Source organism: Lathyrus oleraceus, chromosome 4 (assembly GCF_024323335.1).
Source record: "Lathyrus oleraceus cultivar Zhongwan6 chromosome 4, CAAS_Psat_ZW6_1.0, whole genome shotgun sequence".
Classification (NCBI taxonomy): Eukaryota; Viridiplantae; Streptophyta; class Magnoliopsida; order Fabales; family Fabaceae; genus Lathyrus; species Lathyrus oleraceus.
The window spans coordinates 379,056,782-379,075,785 of NC_066582.1; the positions used below are offsets into that span (position 1 = coordinate 379,056,782).

The following is a 19,004-nucleotide window of genomic DNA, read 5'->3' on the forward strand; positions in this document are numbered from 1 at the left end:
TAGTTGTTCTAAACATACAAAAGGCCGGCCCAATTCGTATCAGAGCCTCTAGTTATGGAAGCATGTAATCTTAAGAAAAAACATGTAGCTACGGTCGTCCCTGAAATTACCAATTGGCATGGAAATAATCATAACACCTATATATAATTAATACATTAAACACTTTCGGAGATGCATCTCTGAATTTTTCTTTAGATTTAAAATTAAGGATTATTTCAAAAAACACATTTGCAAACAAACTCTAAAACAAAACCAAATTAAATTTTGAAAAAATTAGAAAACAGTACATTCAAAGATACATCTTCGAAAAATTGAAGACATTTTTTACTTTTCACCAAGGGTCCGGGTGGAAAAAGAAATTGACAAATGATATTTTGTTGTGATGACTTAAGAGACTTGTTATTTAATTTTCCATGTTTATTACCCAGAAATAGATTTTAGTTACATGGTAGATTTTAATATATTTTATCAATACAGTTTTTTATTTAATTATTTTATATGCTGATTAGTAAACAAGCACATCTACATCTCCATAGAGACAATAAGTAAATGTACCTACAATATATAACATCAGTGTACATAAATGTTACAAAAGATTTTAGATTTAGCTTCAATGAGACTGATAAATTACTCGATCAATCTTTCAAAGGCAAACCAACTGCTAAAACTGGATGCCTTAAATTAACTATAGTTTCCTGAACCATTTTCAACCCTTGAAAAAAGGGAGAAAATGAGAAAATAGAGAGAAACCTCTAATATCACAGATAAATTAGGTGCCACAAAATAATGCCTAGGAAGAACTAATGGGTGTCTTCCTTTTACCTATAACAATGCTCTAAGTTACTCATCCCTGGAGATAAAAGAATGGGATAAACTAACCTACAAAATCATCAAGAGATAACAAGTCAATCAAAACGCCGTTTTGATTTTCTACGCTTCCCTAGGAGTTTTAACATGTTGTCAGTAACATCAGGAGGAGATTTATCGTCTTCATGCTGAGTATTGTCAGAGGTGTGAGTTAACCAAGCCAATGCCTCTATAGCGGCATCCCTTTCTGCAAGCTGCTTGTTTCTTTTCGGTTTGCCAACAAATTGCATTCCTTTAAACTCCACCAATGCTCTGAACTCATTTGTCTTCAGGTGTTTTGTTTTGTATTTTGGAGGGGAATGCCCTGCCCGCATCAAAAGTGTTTGGAGCAAGCTCTTGGGGTTTGTTCCATCTTTTGTGAACTTATTCTCGTCGTTAGAGGCCTTAGGCTTCCGGCTGTCACGGCCAAACACAAATCTACCTTCACACTGATCCCCTGAGACCAATTCCTGAACAGCTAGCATCAAGTACTTCCCTTCCTTATGAATGTCAATGTTAGGATCTTCTAGCTGCATTATTACAAATCCATTAATTAAAACAAAACAAAAAACTCCTACTAGACATTGGTAAAGCTATAACACCATACAGCAATGTCTTGTAACGATAAGTAAACAATGAATACAGTTACAAAAAATAATCTGCAAACCTTCTTTTGGATAAGCTTATCAAGTTCTTCCTTGAGCTTCAAATAGCAGTCAGCTAAATTAGGATCCAAAAAGAAGTCAACATACCCATCTAACATTTTCAGATGCCCGGCCTAAACCGATCAGGGGAAAAAACAAAAGCAGGTTATTGTACTGAAATGTTTGGATCCTTATCTTTCTAATGGAAGAAAAATATGTATTGACTATAAAATCACCTGTATCCCATTACTTAGAGTACCGCCAAATAGGATAAGTATTGAATCAGATACACCAGTGGAATCACGGATGAAAACAGCATTGACCTTTACTTTCTCACCAAAAACCAACCATGGGTAAGGAATAGTCTGGTACCGTGCATTCACTGAGTTCTGGATAAAATTATAGAAGAAAAAAAACATAAATTTGAGGAGGAACTATATGGGAAGCAGACAGAGCTATCTCACAATATAAACATCTCAGGTAACTGACATAAAATTGTCCAATGGTTTTGCAGTTCTGGTCCTCAAACAAATGTGCACCCAAGCAGTGCTGGTCATAATTAATTGTTATGAATTCCTTTTATTCACTAACATGTTGCATAGTTTCCTCAGATAGATTAGAAAGGATTACCAATTACCTATTTAATTATAATCTATTAACTCAAGGGGTTGCCCATTTTACTCTGTGTGTATGCATGATTTTCATGCGATAGAAACATAATAAAGTTGAGTAGAGTTCAGTATTCAGTATCAAATGAATATTTAGATACAACAACAACAGCAACAACAACCAAGCATTACCCCACTAAGTGGGGTCGGCTACATGGATCAACAACAACCAAGTGAAAATTTAGATGCTCAACAAAAATCTGAATTGCAAAAAGAATATTTCATTAAATGTGGACTACATTATAACACAAGATAGATAAAGCAATCTTATGAAGATAGGAAAGATAAGATTTGGTTTGTCACTTACTGCATATAATAAAACCTGGCCATCGTCCATTGTCTTAAATGACATGGATGTCTCCCTGTGCTGTGTACATAGGAAGAAATAAATGAATAGATAAATAACGAAGGCTCAACTAGTAAGATAGGTGTGGTAGCTACTGAAATAACATTATACGAAAGAGACAGCTCACCACCACTGATGCTATGCCAGGAAAGAGTCCAGAACATATGACAGCACGTACAAGAGATTGATTATGACTCGATTTGTTATTAATGCTTGCATCTGTATCTACCAAGCCAGCTTCTTTCAAGATGAAGCTGAATTGCTTCCGAAGAGAATGAATTGCCTGAAGAGTTTGGGCTGAGAGAAAATTTCTCCAGCAGTATTCATAAGCTGATCCTTCTCTTTCAGCATCTTTCCATCCTTCATATGCTCGAACAAGAGCCATATGATCACTGTAATCTTTAGCAGAAAACCTAGACTTAGCAGTCCCTGCTAACTGTAACACAAAAGGTGATTAAGTTCAAAGACTGGATCCTCATCAATGGTGCATTATCAGACCGGACTATTACCATTATAGAACACAGGAAGCACAATATCAGATTCCAGGATGAAATGGAAATTATATGTATGACTAGTTTTCACATCTAAACCAAATTGGCATATACACACTCAATTAAAGGAAGAAGAAAACAAATTAAAAGTTACTAAACTGAAAGTCCGCATTTATTTCAACAGCAGTAATAAGTAAGCTTTCTTATACATTCCATAGTGATAATATTAAGACATTTCCTTTTCTTTATTTTTAATAATAGAAATCTTGAAACCTCACATTACCCAAGTAAAGCTTTCAAGGATATAATGATGTGATTATTATCATTACCATCCTGTTAAAGATGAGATTAGTCGTTCTCCATTAAAAGGTTTTCCAATCACATTAGGAGCATTCTAATTTAAAATTTCATTCGAAACATTTATCTAAAACATAGTATAGAAATTTATTGAAGAACAATTGTATTTACTGCCTTGCTACATAGCCGAATATATACAACAAAGATTGGATTCAAATGGGCACCAAAAAGATGATGACTTACATCTCTCTTGTCTTGGGGCAAGAGGAAAGGATCTCTGACACTAAGGCCGGCAACTATTGTAAGAACAGGATCAAAGCACCGAAATATAGCCCCCATTATCAGCATTTTTCCCAGCTTGGGATCTACAGGAAGTATGGAGAGAAACTTCCCTGATTGAAAGAAAATGAAAATAAATCAAGGAATCAACGATAACCGAGAAAATAATGACAGACTCCTACGCAACCAACTGAATAGAACAGAAAAACAGACTCACCAAGATTGGTAAGATTTTCTTTTTCATCTAACGCTCCAATCATCGTGAGAAAACCAATAGCATTTTGAACCTGTTCCATTAAATTGTGAAGATATGGTTTATTTATAAAAATCCTAACCAATTATAAGGTCTCAAAAATACGAAATAAATTCTGTTTCCTTAATACTCAGTTTTCTACGGTCAATACTACTTTTAGTCTTATCATTCCTAGGAAGGAAGTTTTCAATTCAAATGAGTTTTATAGGCATATGTGGATCACTATATCCAAACTTCTGTGCAATGCTTTTAGGGTAACTGATACTATCATAAAAATATGCGGGTAATAGATAGTCAGATACAAGGATTGAAACATTGAATATTTACATTTGTTAAGAGTCCCACATCGGATAATATATGACCTGAACATGTGTTTATAACTGGGGACAATCCTCACTCTACCAACCGGTTTGGTAGGGTTGAGTTAGGCCCAACCACATGTCTTAACATGGTATCAGAGTCTCGTTTAAGATCCGGTGGACCACCTCCTATGGTTTCCGCTATCGGGTCACCCACCATTTATTTCCACGCTCCAGTTGTCTAGTTCTGAGCGTGAGGGGAGCGTTAAGAGTCTCACATCGAATAGTATATGACATGAAGATGTGTTTATAAGTGGGGACAGTCCTCACTCTACCAACCGGTTTTATAGGGTTGAGTTAGACCCAACCACATTTCTTAACATGGTCAAAACCTCGTTTAAGATCCGGTGGGCCACCTACTATGGTTTCCGCTATCGGACCACCCACCATTTATTTCCACGCTCCAGTTGTCTAGTCCTGAGCGTGAGGGGGGGTGTTAAGAGTCTCACATTGGATAATATATGGTCTGAACATGTGTTTATAAGTGAAGACAATTCTCACTCTACCAACCGGTTTTGTAGAGTTGAATTAGGTCCAACCATATGTCTTAACAACATGTTGGAAATTATTTCCAATTTCTGAAAATCTAACCACTCAAGCAGTTAATAAAGTCAACGACACATTTGATTATACATATTTTGACATAAGTATTTTTTATTACCAAAGAAGTCCTTTTAGTTAAGTCAATGACGGTGAATTATTAGCAAGGAAGTCTTTTTTTTTTGTAATTTAATTTTTACTGCATAAATACTTGTTTTTTGTAATTTAATTTTTACTGCATAAATAGTTGTTCTTGACACTTTTGATATATACATTTCGTGACATAAGATTGCCTTTTTGGTAGAACTTATAATTGGCACAAATATACAATTGAAGAGCAACGATACTTACAGCACGTGGCTTTGGTGCCTGCAAAGCTGATGATAGGAATTCTCCAATGCTCTCAACCTGCAAACTTTTTATTTGCAAGCAAAGAGAGTTCAGGGGTGTTCTCAAAAGTTCAGGAAGTTGATATTCAGAAAAAGCTTCATAAACACATTTGGGGTAAAGGTGGTAGGATTCTCCTGGCTGCACTCGACCGGCCCTACCTCTTCTCTGCAAACAAAGAAGCCAACACAGGGAAAGACAATTATTTACATGTATAATAAAATCAAGAATGTTGTATGAACATGTAGTATAATATAGAAACAAAAGCTATTGAAGGCAGCCCAAAATTTTCAAATAATTTCAGTATCCTAGAATACAAACAAAATAAAAACTATGACAGAAAAGAGAGAATACATACAAATGGGGAAAATCTAGCTTAAGTAAAAGCTTAACAACCTAAAGACACATAAGAGATACCAACTAGATGTTTCTACTTGAAAAAAGCCAAACTCGTGATGTTGAAAAAAGAAAGAAATTTCAGCTCAAAACCTTTGAATTATACTCTCAAACAATCAACTTTGATCAATGTTAACAAAAACATTAGCTAGACTCTCATGATGTTGAAAAGGGAAGAGTGGGTTGACCAATCTATCACTAGAGGAGCTAGACTGTGGAGCATCAAACTGATAGATTTATTTCAAACCAAAAATGCAAAAGAGTATTGGACAACACTAGCTACCTTGAAGCTTTACCTTCCTCACTTTTGAAGTAAACATTTAATTAAAGATTGAGGGAGAAACGACCAGCAAATATTAGCTCCTACAATTTCATGCTAATAGGGAAAAAAACATACACCGCTTATTCTAGGCCATTATATAGCGTGAAATGGATCAGAACAAGCATATAAACTTCTAGGACTCATGAAACAAATATGACAGGAAAGAGTTGAGCATTTTTGGCTCCTTGGAAAATGGACAGAAAAAGAAATATAATTTCAGAGGAAAATAGAGAAGGGATGGTAAGAAATCATCCAAAATAAACCACAAGACAAAATAGGAAACATTTCCACAAAAATCCGAAAGATAATAAGTTATTACAAAGGAAAAAAGAAGAGAGGATAGGAAATCCCCCAAAAGAGAACACATGACCAAAAAGGAAACATTTGCACAAGACTCCAAACACAAGCAAATAAAAGTTGCCACAAATATCTATTCCCTTGATATCCTCTAAATTTGATCAAAATGGTGTCACCGTTTCTGGAATCTTAACAGTTTAAACCGAAGCACCCCTCAACTCTTTGCTAGGCATTGTCCATGTGACCAGGCAAATGTTGGAACTAACTATGTCAATCATTTTGCTGTAGACAGATGGAATATCCATCTCAAATGTACCCTGAAAATGAATCCATGATGCTCTGCCCCGGACATGGCGGATTTATTTTCCTATTATGGGCTGGGTTTTATATTCATATATGCCTCACCTATTTTATGATGGAAGTAGAATTTACCAGGATAAAGAAAAGACGATTGAAAAGAGTTAGGAAGACGAGATCTTCCTTAGAAAGGAAAAAATAGTCAATTAAATAAAGCTTGTTTCCTTGAGAAAAAATAATCAATTATGTAAACAAATCCATGCATTTCTGAGGGCTTGAACTGAAAGAACTGTAGAAGAGGAAGAGGCAGCCATGTAATTATGAATACTAGAAAAGTTAAAAGTAAATATAGTACAAGATTAGGATATGCATACTCGCCTGCCGTGCAGATGCTTGTGAAATCCAAGAAGGTAGTAGACATGGTGTGTTATTCAAAGCATCATAAGTGGTCTCTTTTGCTTTTCCACAGTCGACAACAAAAACTATGTCGTTGATCGTAATACTTGCCTCTGCCATATTTGTAGCAAGTACTATTTTCCTTACATTTGGAGGTGCTCTATCGAAAATGAGTTTCTGCAAAGAATATAAAGCAACGATAGTAAATGATTTGTCTAAATACAGTAAGATACAGTCAAATTAAGTAACATGAGAAAAGATATAATCATCAGTGCTATTAGAAATTGAACATGATAATAAGGTTCTACCATTATTATAGAGCACCAGTCTAAGTAAAAACTTAACTTCGGTATTGTCTACCATTAACTACTTTTAGATATTAATGAAAAAATGCTTCTGAAAAAGAATCTGTTTTTTATGTCAAATAAAAGAAAAAAGAAAGAAATGTTTTTCTTAATAGCAAAAACTGAACAAAAGTAAAAGTTAAGGAATCCCTCAAACTCTATAACAAGATTAATTTGAACCTAAAATAAATGATACTGGGATACATACTCATTCATTTCTTTAGCATTTTACATCTACTTTTCCAGACAATTTTTTTTTAAGAAAATCTTTTAATAATTCATCCCCTATGTCATTTTTACAAGACTGCAATGAATGGCACCCTAGATTTTCCATGGAGAACGCCAAGCAAAGGAAGAAAATGCAGCAACGGGAATTTTTTTCGTCACAGAACGAGAAAAGGTAATAAATAGAAGTCCTACGTTATACCAACAGATTATTTATTGTTACATATACCAAAAGCCTGCTAAATAAAAATCAAACTCATTCGTATTTTATTTAATTAAGTTTCAAAACGAGAAAACAAAAACATAAACTGACCTATTTACATGACTTGTTTCAATTTATTGCTAGAAAAAAGATAAGAGAGGCTTATCAGATGAAAAAGATATGTATGAAGGATAAACAACAAAGGTTATTACACGCCCATAAATAAAAAATAAACCAAGAAAATGACCAACCTGTTCAGAAGTTGCCATTGAACCATGGCATGTTTGAAGCAGAACCCTATTGGGATCTCCTAAAAGAGGATGTGCTTTAAGCTGATCTCTTAAACAGCTTATATCCTCCCACCCAGTCATAAATACTAAGACAGCACCAGGTCTTTCCTTCCGACATATATGGCATAGAACAGCCTCAATGAGATTAAATCCTATGCAGTCCGGTGTCCAAGAAGATAATGAATCACGTGTCTTGGGACTATAGTTCTCGAAGCTTGATTTAGAAAGAGCATCCTATTCAAAAGTAGGAAAGTGGAAAATTCCTTGTCAACATAATGCACTTAAAAGAATCCAATTTCAGTTTATAGGTCAAACACAAAATATCAAGACACTTCATGTGATTTTAAGCATTACAGAAAATGATATAATAAGTTGTGTTATTCTAACACAAAATGGGACAATAATTTTCTACAACAATTTTTATAGTTATTTTCAGCCAATAGTTGATGAATAGAACAAGGTGTCTCAATTCATTAATCATCCATTAAATACAATTAACTGCAATTTTAAATGTCATCAACCACAATTTTCATTCATGTGTATACAAATCATGGTCCATGTCATGTATATTTGAATACATCCCAATCATGTACATTTGAATGTAATTTGGATGGTTAATGGAATCATGAATATTTGAGAACCTAAATATTGTGGTTAATGACATTTAAAATCATGATTAATTATTGTGGGTACATTATTTTATTTATTAATCATCTACTAAACATAATTAACTATATATTTGAACTGCATTAACCATCCAAATTCTTGTCTAAATTTGTTGTTAAATTTGTGTGTTAAAATACCATCTTCTATCATAGAATATGATCACCAAAAAGGATAGGAGGACTGGCAAACAAGGCATGCCTATATATTCAAGTTTGAGTGGAATTTACAACCCTATTTAAAATATTTAAGAATAACAATGCAGCGATACACAACATCAAGGTATCAGCATGCATTAGAAAGATGACGTCGGCAAAACAGTGGAACCTAAAATCTCTTGAGAGTACACCAGATATTTAACTTATACCTAACTAAACTGAACACTATATAGCCACTACGGTAATGAATTGAAGGAAAGATATAAGTGGCCAACAATGAGGGAATAATCAATATTGTTTGTCACCAAATTATGCCATAGCTGATGCATGCAAATGAACCAATAAAGTAAACAAAAGTAAATACTAAATAAGAAAATCTGCTCCCATGCACATTATTAAAATTTTGATTGTGTCTAACTCATCATTACAAAACCGTCTTTTAAGGTGATGACTACCCTTGCTTATAAACACATGTATGCCTCCTTTTCTCATCCAACATGCGATTCTTAACACACCCTCACACATAGAATTGAACATATTGAGTGTGACCAGATAGAGGTGACCTGATAGCAGGTGGTCCAATGGATCTTGGATAGGTTCTGATATATTAGAATTTTGATTGGACAATGTCTTGTTATGGACCACCCTCACTTATAAACACATGTTCAAACCTTATCATCCAATTTGAGGGTTGAGACTCTTCACAATTGGCATTAAAGCTCTAGATTTGAGAGACTTTTCTTCCCCACACATACACAACCTTACATTACCTTCACTAGAACATGTGTGCTCATTTGGTTAAAACAATTACACAAAGAACTTCAATTTGAAGAGACAGGACCAATAACTCTAATATGTGATGATCAAACTGCATTACATATTGCCTCAAATATAATTTTTCATGAGAAAACCAAGCATATTGAAATAGACTGCCATTTTGTCAAATATTGTGAGCTATTATTGATAAAGATCTTATTGGGTAACCAAAAAGTAAGGAATGTGAGTCTTGTGAAATTGCGTTGTGCCAACAAATCGGGTATCAGCATTGCTCATAATCTAATTGGGTTATGAGAAGACGATAGATTGAGATAGGCATGTGCTTTATTAAGGAATAGAAGTTGGATAGTGGTTTCATAACAACTTCTTTGAGCACCAACTACTAGATATGCTTAACTAGGAGCTTGTAACTAAGAGGATTCAAGAACTCACTTAAAATTTGGGAATAAATGACTTCACTTACCAATTTGAGGGAGTGTTATAAATAAGTGTGAATTAAACTATTTTAGGATATAGGACATTTCATAATTTTATTTTCTAGTTTTGTAAACATCACTACCATAGTGTGAATTAGTATAGGATATATTTCATTTCATGTTTTCTAACTATCAATTATTAGGATTCGAGTACAATAGTCTATATATTAGGGTTAATACTTTGCAATTAGTCAATCAATAGTGTTCAAATCACTTAGCCCAACAAGTGTATCTAATTAAAATGTATCAAGGATTTTTGTTTAGTTATAGATCCCCTTTATGCACCATGTGTAATTGAGACTTTGGAATATTTATAATATTCAATCTTGCTTCTTCAGTACAGATAACTTTTAAGAATTGAGTGAATGGATCACTTCATCCTGGAAGAGCACTCCAGGTTTAACAGGGGAGTATTTACCAAGACAAAAATTCCAGGTTATTTACCAGTGTGCCCTACCAAGAGGAACAAGGTTACCTATCTCACAATATAGGGGAGGAAATAGTAAGAAAAAGTATGAGTAGAAATTAAAAGGAGATGGGACTATCAGGAGTGTTTTCATTCTTTGTGAACATCCAACATCCCCCTCTTCTAATATACCTTGGTAATGGTTCAATGAGGTTTATCATATTGACAACATCAGTATTAAAGCATCTTTGGCTCTTGTTCAACACTTTCAATGTGGATTCTTATTACATTATCAAACTACATATGTGTAACTCTCAAAAATGCACAAACACCACACAAAAACACATTGTGAATAATTAAGAAAGAGATATCTTTAAACATCATATAAACTTCTAAGTAAATATTAAGACCAAGTTTTTAAGCCAGCTAGATACCTCAACAAGAGCAGTGATCTGGTTTTTCCTCTTACGTGGTGCAAGCTGCTTTTGTGTTTTCCACAATTTATCTTGACCATAATCATCAACTTGGTTGAAAGAAGACAATTTATATCCAGTCATTTCCAAAACATCTTCTAAAAAGTGAGCTCTTACAGGATAGGTGAAACCCTGGACAACAAATAAATGCATTCAAAATGCCTTGTTTCATGAAAAACATTACAAATACAGTCAAAGCAGCTGGTGTAAACCGATATGATCACAATGATGTAATATGAAGAGTTAGAAGTGTGTACTAAATCTCCTAAATTTTAAAATGGATAGAGATATTAAAATGGTATGTATTGCACAATTCAATAAAATTTGGCAAGCGAGTGTTAAGTATCCTACGATAAATTACAAAAGACTATGAATTGTGTGATAAATGCATGAACCAGTGCACTATTGATCAGTATCACTGATACAAATCCCAAGTTTTAGCAATTTGTTTTCTATTTTTTACTTATCTTTCACCAATTACATCAGAGAAAATGAAAGGTAAAAAAAAAGCTTAAAATGATAAATGAAGAGTAAGAAATGAATCCTATTTTTTTAATCTATTTTTTATTTTTGTTTGTCTGAAGCATGGCTTCAGAAAGCCATTCATTATATTACTCATTTTTATGTCCTATAATTATGTATTCAATCCTCTGTAATAGAAGCTTTACACATTGTTGTTAAACTCGGGACCCAGTTCTTAAGACCTGTTAAGAGTCCCACATCAGATAAGTATCAAAGTCTCGTTTAAGATCCGGTGGGCCACATACTATGATTTCCGCTATCAGGCCACCCACCATTTATTTTCACGCTCCAGTTGTCTAGTCCTGAACGTGAGGGGGTGTGTTAAGAGTCCCACATCGGATAATATATGACTTGAACATGTGTTTATAAGTGGAGGCAATCCTCACTCTACCAACCGGTTTGTAGGGTTGAGTTAGGCTCAACCACATTTCTTAACAAGACTGTATATGATTCTACAAATTTACCCTTGTTTTTTGGTCATATTCCTACTAGAGAATGTGAAATGGACAGAACGTGTAAACCGAAGTGCCAACTTGTGAAAAACACATGGATCAAATGCGTCAATTTCGCAAACCACAAAAAAACTGGCCAGGTTGCAGTACCTAATTGGAGGGGAAAACCCTTTTTTTCCTGCAGTCACTTGTTCAATACTTCAATGCCCTACATCACTATTGTGAAACCCTTGATCCTCCTTCGTCATACGTGAAACTTAGGTATTATTTGAGACTTTGGAACATTATAAATGTTTAGGTATTGAAGCATGAATTTATAATAAGCCTTTTATGTGTGTGTTTCTGAATCATATTTCAAAAATTGAACAAACAATTCCAAACATGATCCACAATTTGACAACTATGTTAACTGTTTGAGGTTGGGAACCTTGGAAAGCTAAGCCAACAGACACTAATCCCTACATTGAGAAAGGAATATTGAAAATAACTACCTAGCAGCACAAATTGGAATGGGACATATAATAGCACGTGCACAGTTATCCACCCAATCACTACCCTACCATCCCACCACCAACTCATACACATACACTAGTTTCAGTTGGGACACCCAAAACAATTTCAATATCAATGAACATACAATTGCATTTAACATCTAGCAATTATAATAAGTAAAGTTCAATTATCAACACAAATAAACAATCAATTAAAACTAGAGGAGCACCTTACCGGGATATGAAATGTCGGTGCACCTCCAAAATAATTTGAAAAAAGTTCCGCATTCAAAGTGGCACTCATCAATACCAATCTTAAATCACGGCGACGTGGAAGAAGATCCTTCAACACAATCAGTAAGAAGTCTAAGAAGAACAAGAACCAATTATGTAAAGAATAAGTCTACTTGGTTAATTCTTAGAATTATACAATGGATAAATTGGTGTTAGCAGAGAATATACCTTCATTCATGCCTCGCTCGTGAATTTCATCCACAAACACATGGGTTATACCACTTAGATTCCGATCACTCAGCAACCTTCGGAGTAATATACCGCTGGTACAAAATAACAGATGGGTGTTTTTCCCTCTCATTCCTTCTAACCGAACTTTGAAACCAACCTATCAAAAAACCTCTGTTGTGGTATAGCAGGAAGAACAAAGATATTCCCAATTTTAAAATCTCATTGAAAAGCAAAATATATAATTTATGAATATTTTATTTTCTTAATGAATACATCTGTATTCATCTTTTCTGTACAACAACATCTGTTTGTGTTTTGGTCTATTTGAAGAAAAAGCGACTTACTGTTTCACCCAGAGACTCTCCTCTCTCTGCTGACACTCTCTCAGCCACTGCCATAGCAGATATCCTTCGAGGCTGTGTGCAAATAATGCTGCAAAATGCCCCACGGCCGGACTCTATCTCTGACTCTAATATATATTGAGGAAGTTGAGTCGTTTTACCACAGCCAGTCTCTCCAGATATAACTATTACCTATATATTATTCAGAGATAAGGTATCAGTTATGAATGCATAACCTCAACAAAGTTCATGACATTCAACTCATTCCTACGGGAAATCTAGACGCACAGATAATGTGTTATTGGATCCAAATATAATAATAAAAATAAACTAGAGGATTTGGAATTAATTAAATGACTGTAAGATTCAATGAAAAGAAATGTTATTCTAATAAGAAGAATGTGAAACTATTAACCTGTTGCTCGGCACAAGGCTTCTTATCATGGGGAAAAACTATGTTAAGAGCATCTATGAATTTTTAGTCAAAAAATACAAATTAAATAATGAGTAAGGAAAAAAGAATTTAAAATCAAATTGTTTTTTTTATATTTGAAACATGAGAAGATAACAATACAAGCTCAAATACCAAACAGAAATTGAAAATATGGTCAAGTTTTGGCATGGAATGTCATTGCAATTTATCAACAAGGTGTGAATTCTAAGGACATATTATAGTATAGTGTTAGTACAGTCGAGTTCACCTGAACTTTTTCTTTTTCTCAGTTGCAGGTGTTCCATTCTACTAGTTTGGTGTCATGAGCAAGAATTGTATTTGATATTAGATTTTAAACAATTTAAAACTTAACAAGTTCCATGTCATTATCATGTTCTCATGTGTCTAGTACTCGTAACAAAATTCTAAAATGTTGTGGGGTTAGAGGTAATTGGGTTTTCAATTTCAAAGTACTGCAGACATACCGGTAGCAAACTTGGCAGACATCTACTGATAATACAAGTAAGAAACTAGCAACTATACCTGATTACGTGCTATAGCTTGTAGTAAACCTTCCTTCTCCTTAAATGAAGGTAAAGACTTCCGGAATTCCAGCATCTTCTTGCCTTCAGGAGATTCCTATATATAAAAGTACAATATATATGGAAGCCAAAAAATGTGGATATTACTTCAATAACTTTCTATTTTATAAAATAGAATTATAGAGGGAGTTCCTCTTGGAAAATAATTAGTTGGTATTGTTTTAAAAAACATCCATGAACATCAATTCACTCCAAAATATTAGTTTGTAAAAAACATTTAAAATTAGAGGTATGTTTAGGCTGTGCACAATGGAACATATAGAAAGCAAATCAAATGTACCCATATACGTAAAAAAAAAAAACATTTAAAATTAGAGGTACGTTTAGGCTGCACAATAGAACATATAGAAACCAAATCAAACCTACCCATATACGTAAAAAAAAAACATTTAAAAGTAGAGGTACGTTTAGGCTGCACAAAGGAACATATAGAAACCAAATCAAATGTACCCATATAAGTAAAATCAAAGTTGCTACTTGCAAGGCATATAAGCTCTTTATGCATCAATAATATAGACATTATGTACACCATCCTTTATGCACTATTAACTTTAGGATGATTGATAACTTGAATAAATTTTATACTCTTATATAGTTGTTTCTTACAGATAAGTGAATTTAATATTCAATCATTTATGGATTAATTTTACAGATTTTAAAAATTTTAAAAATATAAGTTATTGTGTTTGTTTACCATAATGAAAGTAGTTTTTTTAAAATCATTTATCGTAAATGATTTTCAAGATAAGTTACTTAAAACAGAGACTCCTGATCATAACTTGTGAATTCAAACATGTAATACAAATCGAAATATCCAACAACAAAAATCAAGAAATCAAACAAGAAAAAACAAACCTGCCAAGATCTTTGCATATTACGCATCCTCAAACTCCTCTTCTGTAGAACCTTTTCCATAACAGACTCGTCCACAAAAGAATTGGCATTTTCATTCATTTCTATATCTTTAACCTGATTGGTGGAATTAACACTATCCAAACAGTCAGTTGTCTTTTCAGAATTTAATTGCAGCCTATCAAGGTACTCCTGCACTAAACCCTCCACCCTCCTTTGCAAGCTTAGTGGAATCACAACCTATGACAATGGAAGGGAGAAGGATTATTTTTGTAGGATGACATCAATCTAAATACTAGACTATTAGTTGAAATGTCCTGTCCCAGTGGTGCTACCCAAGCTATTACCTCTCTTTGTGGACGTTTGTCATCCAAATCTGGTCGGTAGTTAGGAAGAGGCACTTTGCTTGCAACAACTACTTTTCCAAACAGCTCACTATGAATTAAGATAAAAGACAATAAAAATTGATGATTGATGAGAACAAGAAGGAACAAGAATTAAATTAAAAGTTTGAGGTTATCATTAAAATTCGATCAAATCAAAGTGAATTTACTTCATGCAAATAGACATTGTTTTATTCTATATGATAAGGCATACAAAGAAAAAAATAGGTATATTTTACCTGTAAAGTCCCATTCTTTTGGCAAGGTTAGCAATTTGTTCATAGTCTCTCCTATCTCTTTTATCTCTAGATACAATCTCCTGATCCTTTTCATTCCGTAACAGCATACTAAGTTTCCATTTCCACTCATCCACATTGGCCACAGTAGATGATGCCTTCAATAACAATTACATTTACTTAGAAACTATGAAGCACAGCTACCATAAACACGACACGCCGACACCGATAGTAATTTGAAAAAATGATTAAATTAAACCTAATCACAACCGACATCGACAAACTTTTTCAGAGGCGTTGGTGCTAGGTTAGAACTATTGAGATTACAGATATCAGAAACTAATTACCACAAAACAGATAGAATTTTGAACTTAACTCCATATTTGATACATAATTTCCAAACAAACAATATAACATGTTAGGTTGCAAATTGCAATCAAGTGAATTCAGTATCGCAGTTTAATTCAAGCAAAACCTAATATCCAAATATATTAAAAAAACTAAAATAATTATATAAAAAAGGGGGAAACCTGGTGGTTCTCAAATTCACAGTCATATTCATCATCAGAGAACTGTTCGAGATTGTAGTATCCAGAGAAGCAGCGCGTGGAAATAAACGGTTTAGAACAGGATAAGAAAGAAGAAAGCGAGGGTTCAAAGTTGAATAAGAGTGACGGTGAAGATGAAGTGACAAAGCGATAGTTGTAGTGGCGTAGGTGAAGAGACTTAGCACGAGCTATGAGGAAAGACGCTGCGGGTTTTAGATTATGCATTGTTGTGAAGTGGGAGGTTGAGGCATCGCGGTGCCGGTGGTGGTGGTGTGGTGTGATGCCTTCTTTTGTTTTGCTTTCGTCGATGGGAGATGTGGAGATTGCTACTGCAATGAGGTGTGTTGTTTTGCTTTCGACAAAGTGGAAGAATGGGAATCGTTTTGAACTGTGAATGAATTACAACAACCATCGATAGCGAGAGCGGGTCGGGTTTTAATTGTTATGACTCGTTAAAAAACTTTAATAGTTATTAGTAAAATATTAGTGCTATCACGTGAGTTTCGTGAATTTTTTTTTTAAATAACTAATTTTTTTTTAAAATTCAAAAATAATCAATAATTCAAAAAAATTAACAAAATAATCAGATTTTGTAAAGGATGTGTTAGATGAATTGACGCATCTCCAATGCAGTAAGAGGAGGCGTCAATAGCACTGGTGCATGCATTGGATCCCTCATGAGGAGGCGTCAATGCTAGTGGTGCATGCATTGGCCCTCATGAGGAGGCGTCAATGCTAGTGTATTTTTTTTTTTAATTTTTTTTTAATTTTTTTAATTATTAATTATTAATTTTTATTATTTAATAAATAAAAAATAGTAATGAAAAAAAATTCATTGATGATATAATAATTGGTTACATTGGACTGACAATAAACTAATGATCGACCCGATTATAACGTCTCCCTATTCCACATCCCGGTGCGTTAGTTTGTCTCTGAGGTCTCCCACGATTTTAGTGAGGTGTTTGGGGTCTTTGTGTGCTGACCTGATCGAGCGATGGCTGGTTGGAAGGTCCGGCGGAAGTTCTACCGGTATTTGACAGATTTGTCATCATTTGCTCCCAATATCCGGATGGGCTCTGGTCAACGGTGCTTCCGTAATGGAGTTTTTGGTTGAGTGAATTGGGGACGGTATAGTTGTCCAAATTAGGTCATTGAGTCGTTTTGGAAACGAAGCAATGGTTCTTGGGGCGTACTATAGTTAACCAATGGTTGGGTGTTATGTTTATGGGATGTTTGGGTGGCCATTGGGGGGGCTACGATAAAGTGACCCATATGAATCATCTGGGCTATAGACGGTTGTGGTTGTGGGGTTTGATTCTTGGTTTTGTGTTTGGGTGGGTGGTATGAATGGATTGCGACGTTGGATGGTTAGTTGTTGGGTGGTTGGCATGAACGGGTTGCGATGTTGGGTATTTGGTTGTTGTGTGTATGTGGTTAGTTGTTGGGTTTGGGTGGGTTCACATTGGTGTTGGTTGGTGAATTATTGTGGAGTGCATTTCCACCGTAGTGAATCGGATAATCGGTGTCTTTGTTGTCCAAACTGCAACATCGTCATGGTTCACATCATGATCCAGACCCAGATATGGCCTCTAGACAAACTGTAAAACAATACAAAACGATTAGATGGAAAATAATTTGAGAAGTATTTTTAAATTAAAATATAGTTGGGTAGGATTATTACATCGTCGTGTCCAATGTGGTCCAATAAATTGTGATAGACTACAATAGTGTGTTTCGGACACCTGTTGTAGTTCATTCCCCTTACTGACCACCTAAGATAAAAAAAGAAGTGAAAAATATTATTTACTGTCAATTATAATATAAAATATAATTAACTAAATGGCAAATGATAAAATATTAGACTTACTTGGTTGCAAACGGGAACACGAATGGACGCTCATTTATCGGGGCGAGCGACGGCATTCTTGATCAACCCCAAGCTTGAAGCAAACACGCACATGAAAAAAAACACAGGTATTCTTTTTTGCAGTTTTACACATTGCACTATATAGATGGGTCAACACAGTTGAACCTCAACTATAAGTGTTTACCTTATTAATGTTGGGTAATAAAGATAAATACATTATATTTACAGAATTACATGTACTTTCTGGAAACAAAAAATTACCAAATAAAATCATAATATAACACCGAGCTTTTATTATTTTCTCATACTCTGTTGAATCTTCGGACAATACTATACTGGCATAATATTATTTAAGGTATTTTAAATTTATACCTTGCCCCCTTGCTTGACCGGATGTGTCTCCCTCAGTTTCGTCGTCTAACAAATGGGCACTCAATAATTCATTACATATATTATTGTCTCGGTTAACTCTACCATTCATTGCCTTTCCATCTATACGGAGACCCAACAACATGTACACGTCCTCAAGTGTGATGGTACACTCACCAATCGGAAGGTGAAATGTGTGGGTATCCACCTCTCCAACAAAGCCAGAATGAACTTGTAGTCCACCGAGTACGAAACAATGTTGAGTAGATCTCCAAATCCACATCCTCTAATATATGGTTCTATTAAAGGATCGTGAGGTACATATTCATGTACACGACATCTAAACCGCTTCGGATCCTAATAATAAAAAAGTAAGAAAATACAATAAGAAGAAGAAATACATAATCAACAAACACAGCTCTATAAGAAGTAAGAAAAACATAGATAACAAAGGTATAAGACTAAAAACAGAAAAAGTAAAAAGAGAGAGAGATAACATACAAATGTCGAGATATTCTCGAGTGTGCCTCTGTGTTCATCGCCCATAGTCAACAAAGACATAATTTGATTTTGCAAAGCTTGAGTGTGGTAGAGGATCAATGTGATAA

The 19,004-nt window shown here is 34.4% G+C and overlaps 1 protein-coding gene across 1 annotated transcript; it reads right to left on the reverse strand.

Moving 5' to 3' along the window:
* Window positions 1–535: 535 nt before the first annotated feature.
* On the reverse strand, window positions 536–16,566 carry LOC127075556 (DExH-box ATP-dependent RNA helicase DExH3). Its single transcript, XM_051017020.1, has 19 exons — window positions 16,140–16,566; window positions 15,613–15,767; window positions 15,338–15,425; window positions 14,994–15,230; window positions 14,080–14,175; window positions 13,107–13,295; window positions 12,760–12,919; window positions 12,533–12,663; window positions 10,794–10,964; window positions 7,841–8,113; window positions 6,801–6,995; window positions 5,075–5,278; window positions 3,789–3,858; window positions 3,536–3,684; window positions 2,632–2,940; window positions 2,466–2,525; window positions 1,727–1,879; window positions 1,514–1,624; window positions 536–1,376 (listed from the first exon to the last, which is right to left on the reverse strand). The coding sequence occupies exons 1-19, from the start codon at window positions 16,380–16,382 to the stop codon at window positions 906–908; spliced, it is 3,465 nt and encodes a 1,154-aa protein (XP_050872977.1). The 5' UTR covers window positions 16,383–16,566; the 3' UTR covers window positions 536–905.
* Window positions 16,567–19,004: the final 2,438 nt, after the last annotated feature.

What these genes read in the sequence shown, in the direction of transcription:
- LOC127075556 (XM_051017020.1), bottom strand. Translation starts at nt 16,382, where the DNA reads ATGCATAATCTAAAACCCGCAGCGTCTTTCCTCATAGCTCGTGCTAAG. An exon ending in GCCAGGTTTTATTATATGCA is followed by an intron (nt 1,880 to 2,465) that starts GTAAGTGACAAA and finishes AATTTTATCCAG; the next exon opens with AACTCAGTGAATGCACGGTA. An exon ending in ATAAGCTTATCCAAAAGAAG is followed by an intron (nt 1,377 to 1,513) that starts GTTTGCAGATTA and finishes GTAATAATGCAG; the next exon opens with CTAGAAGATCCTAACATTGA.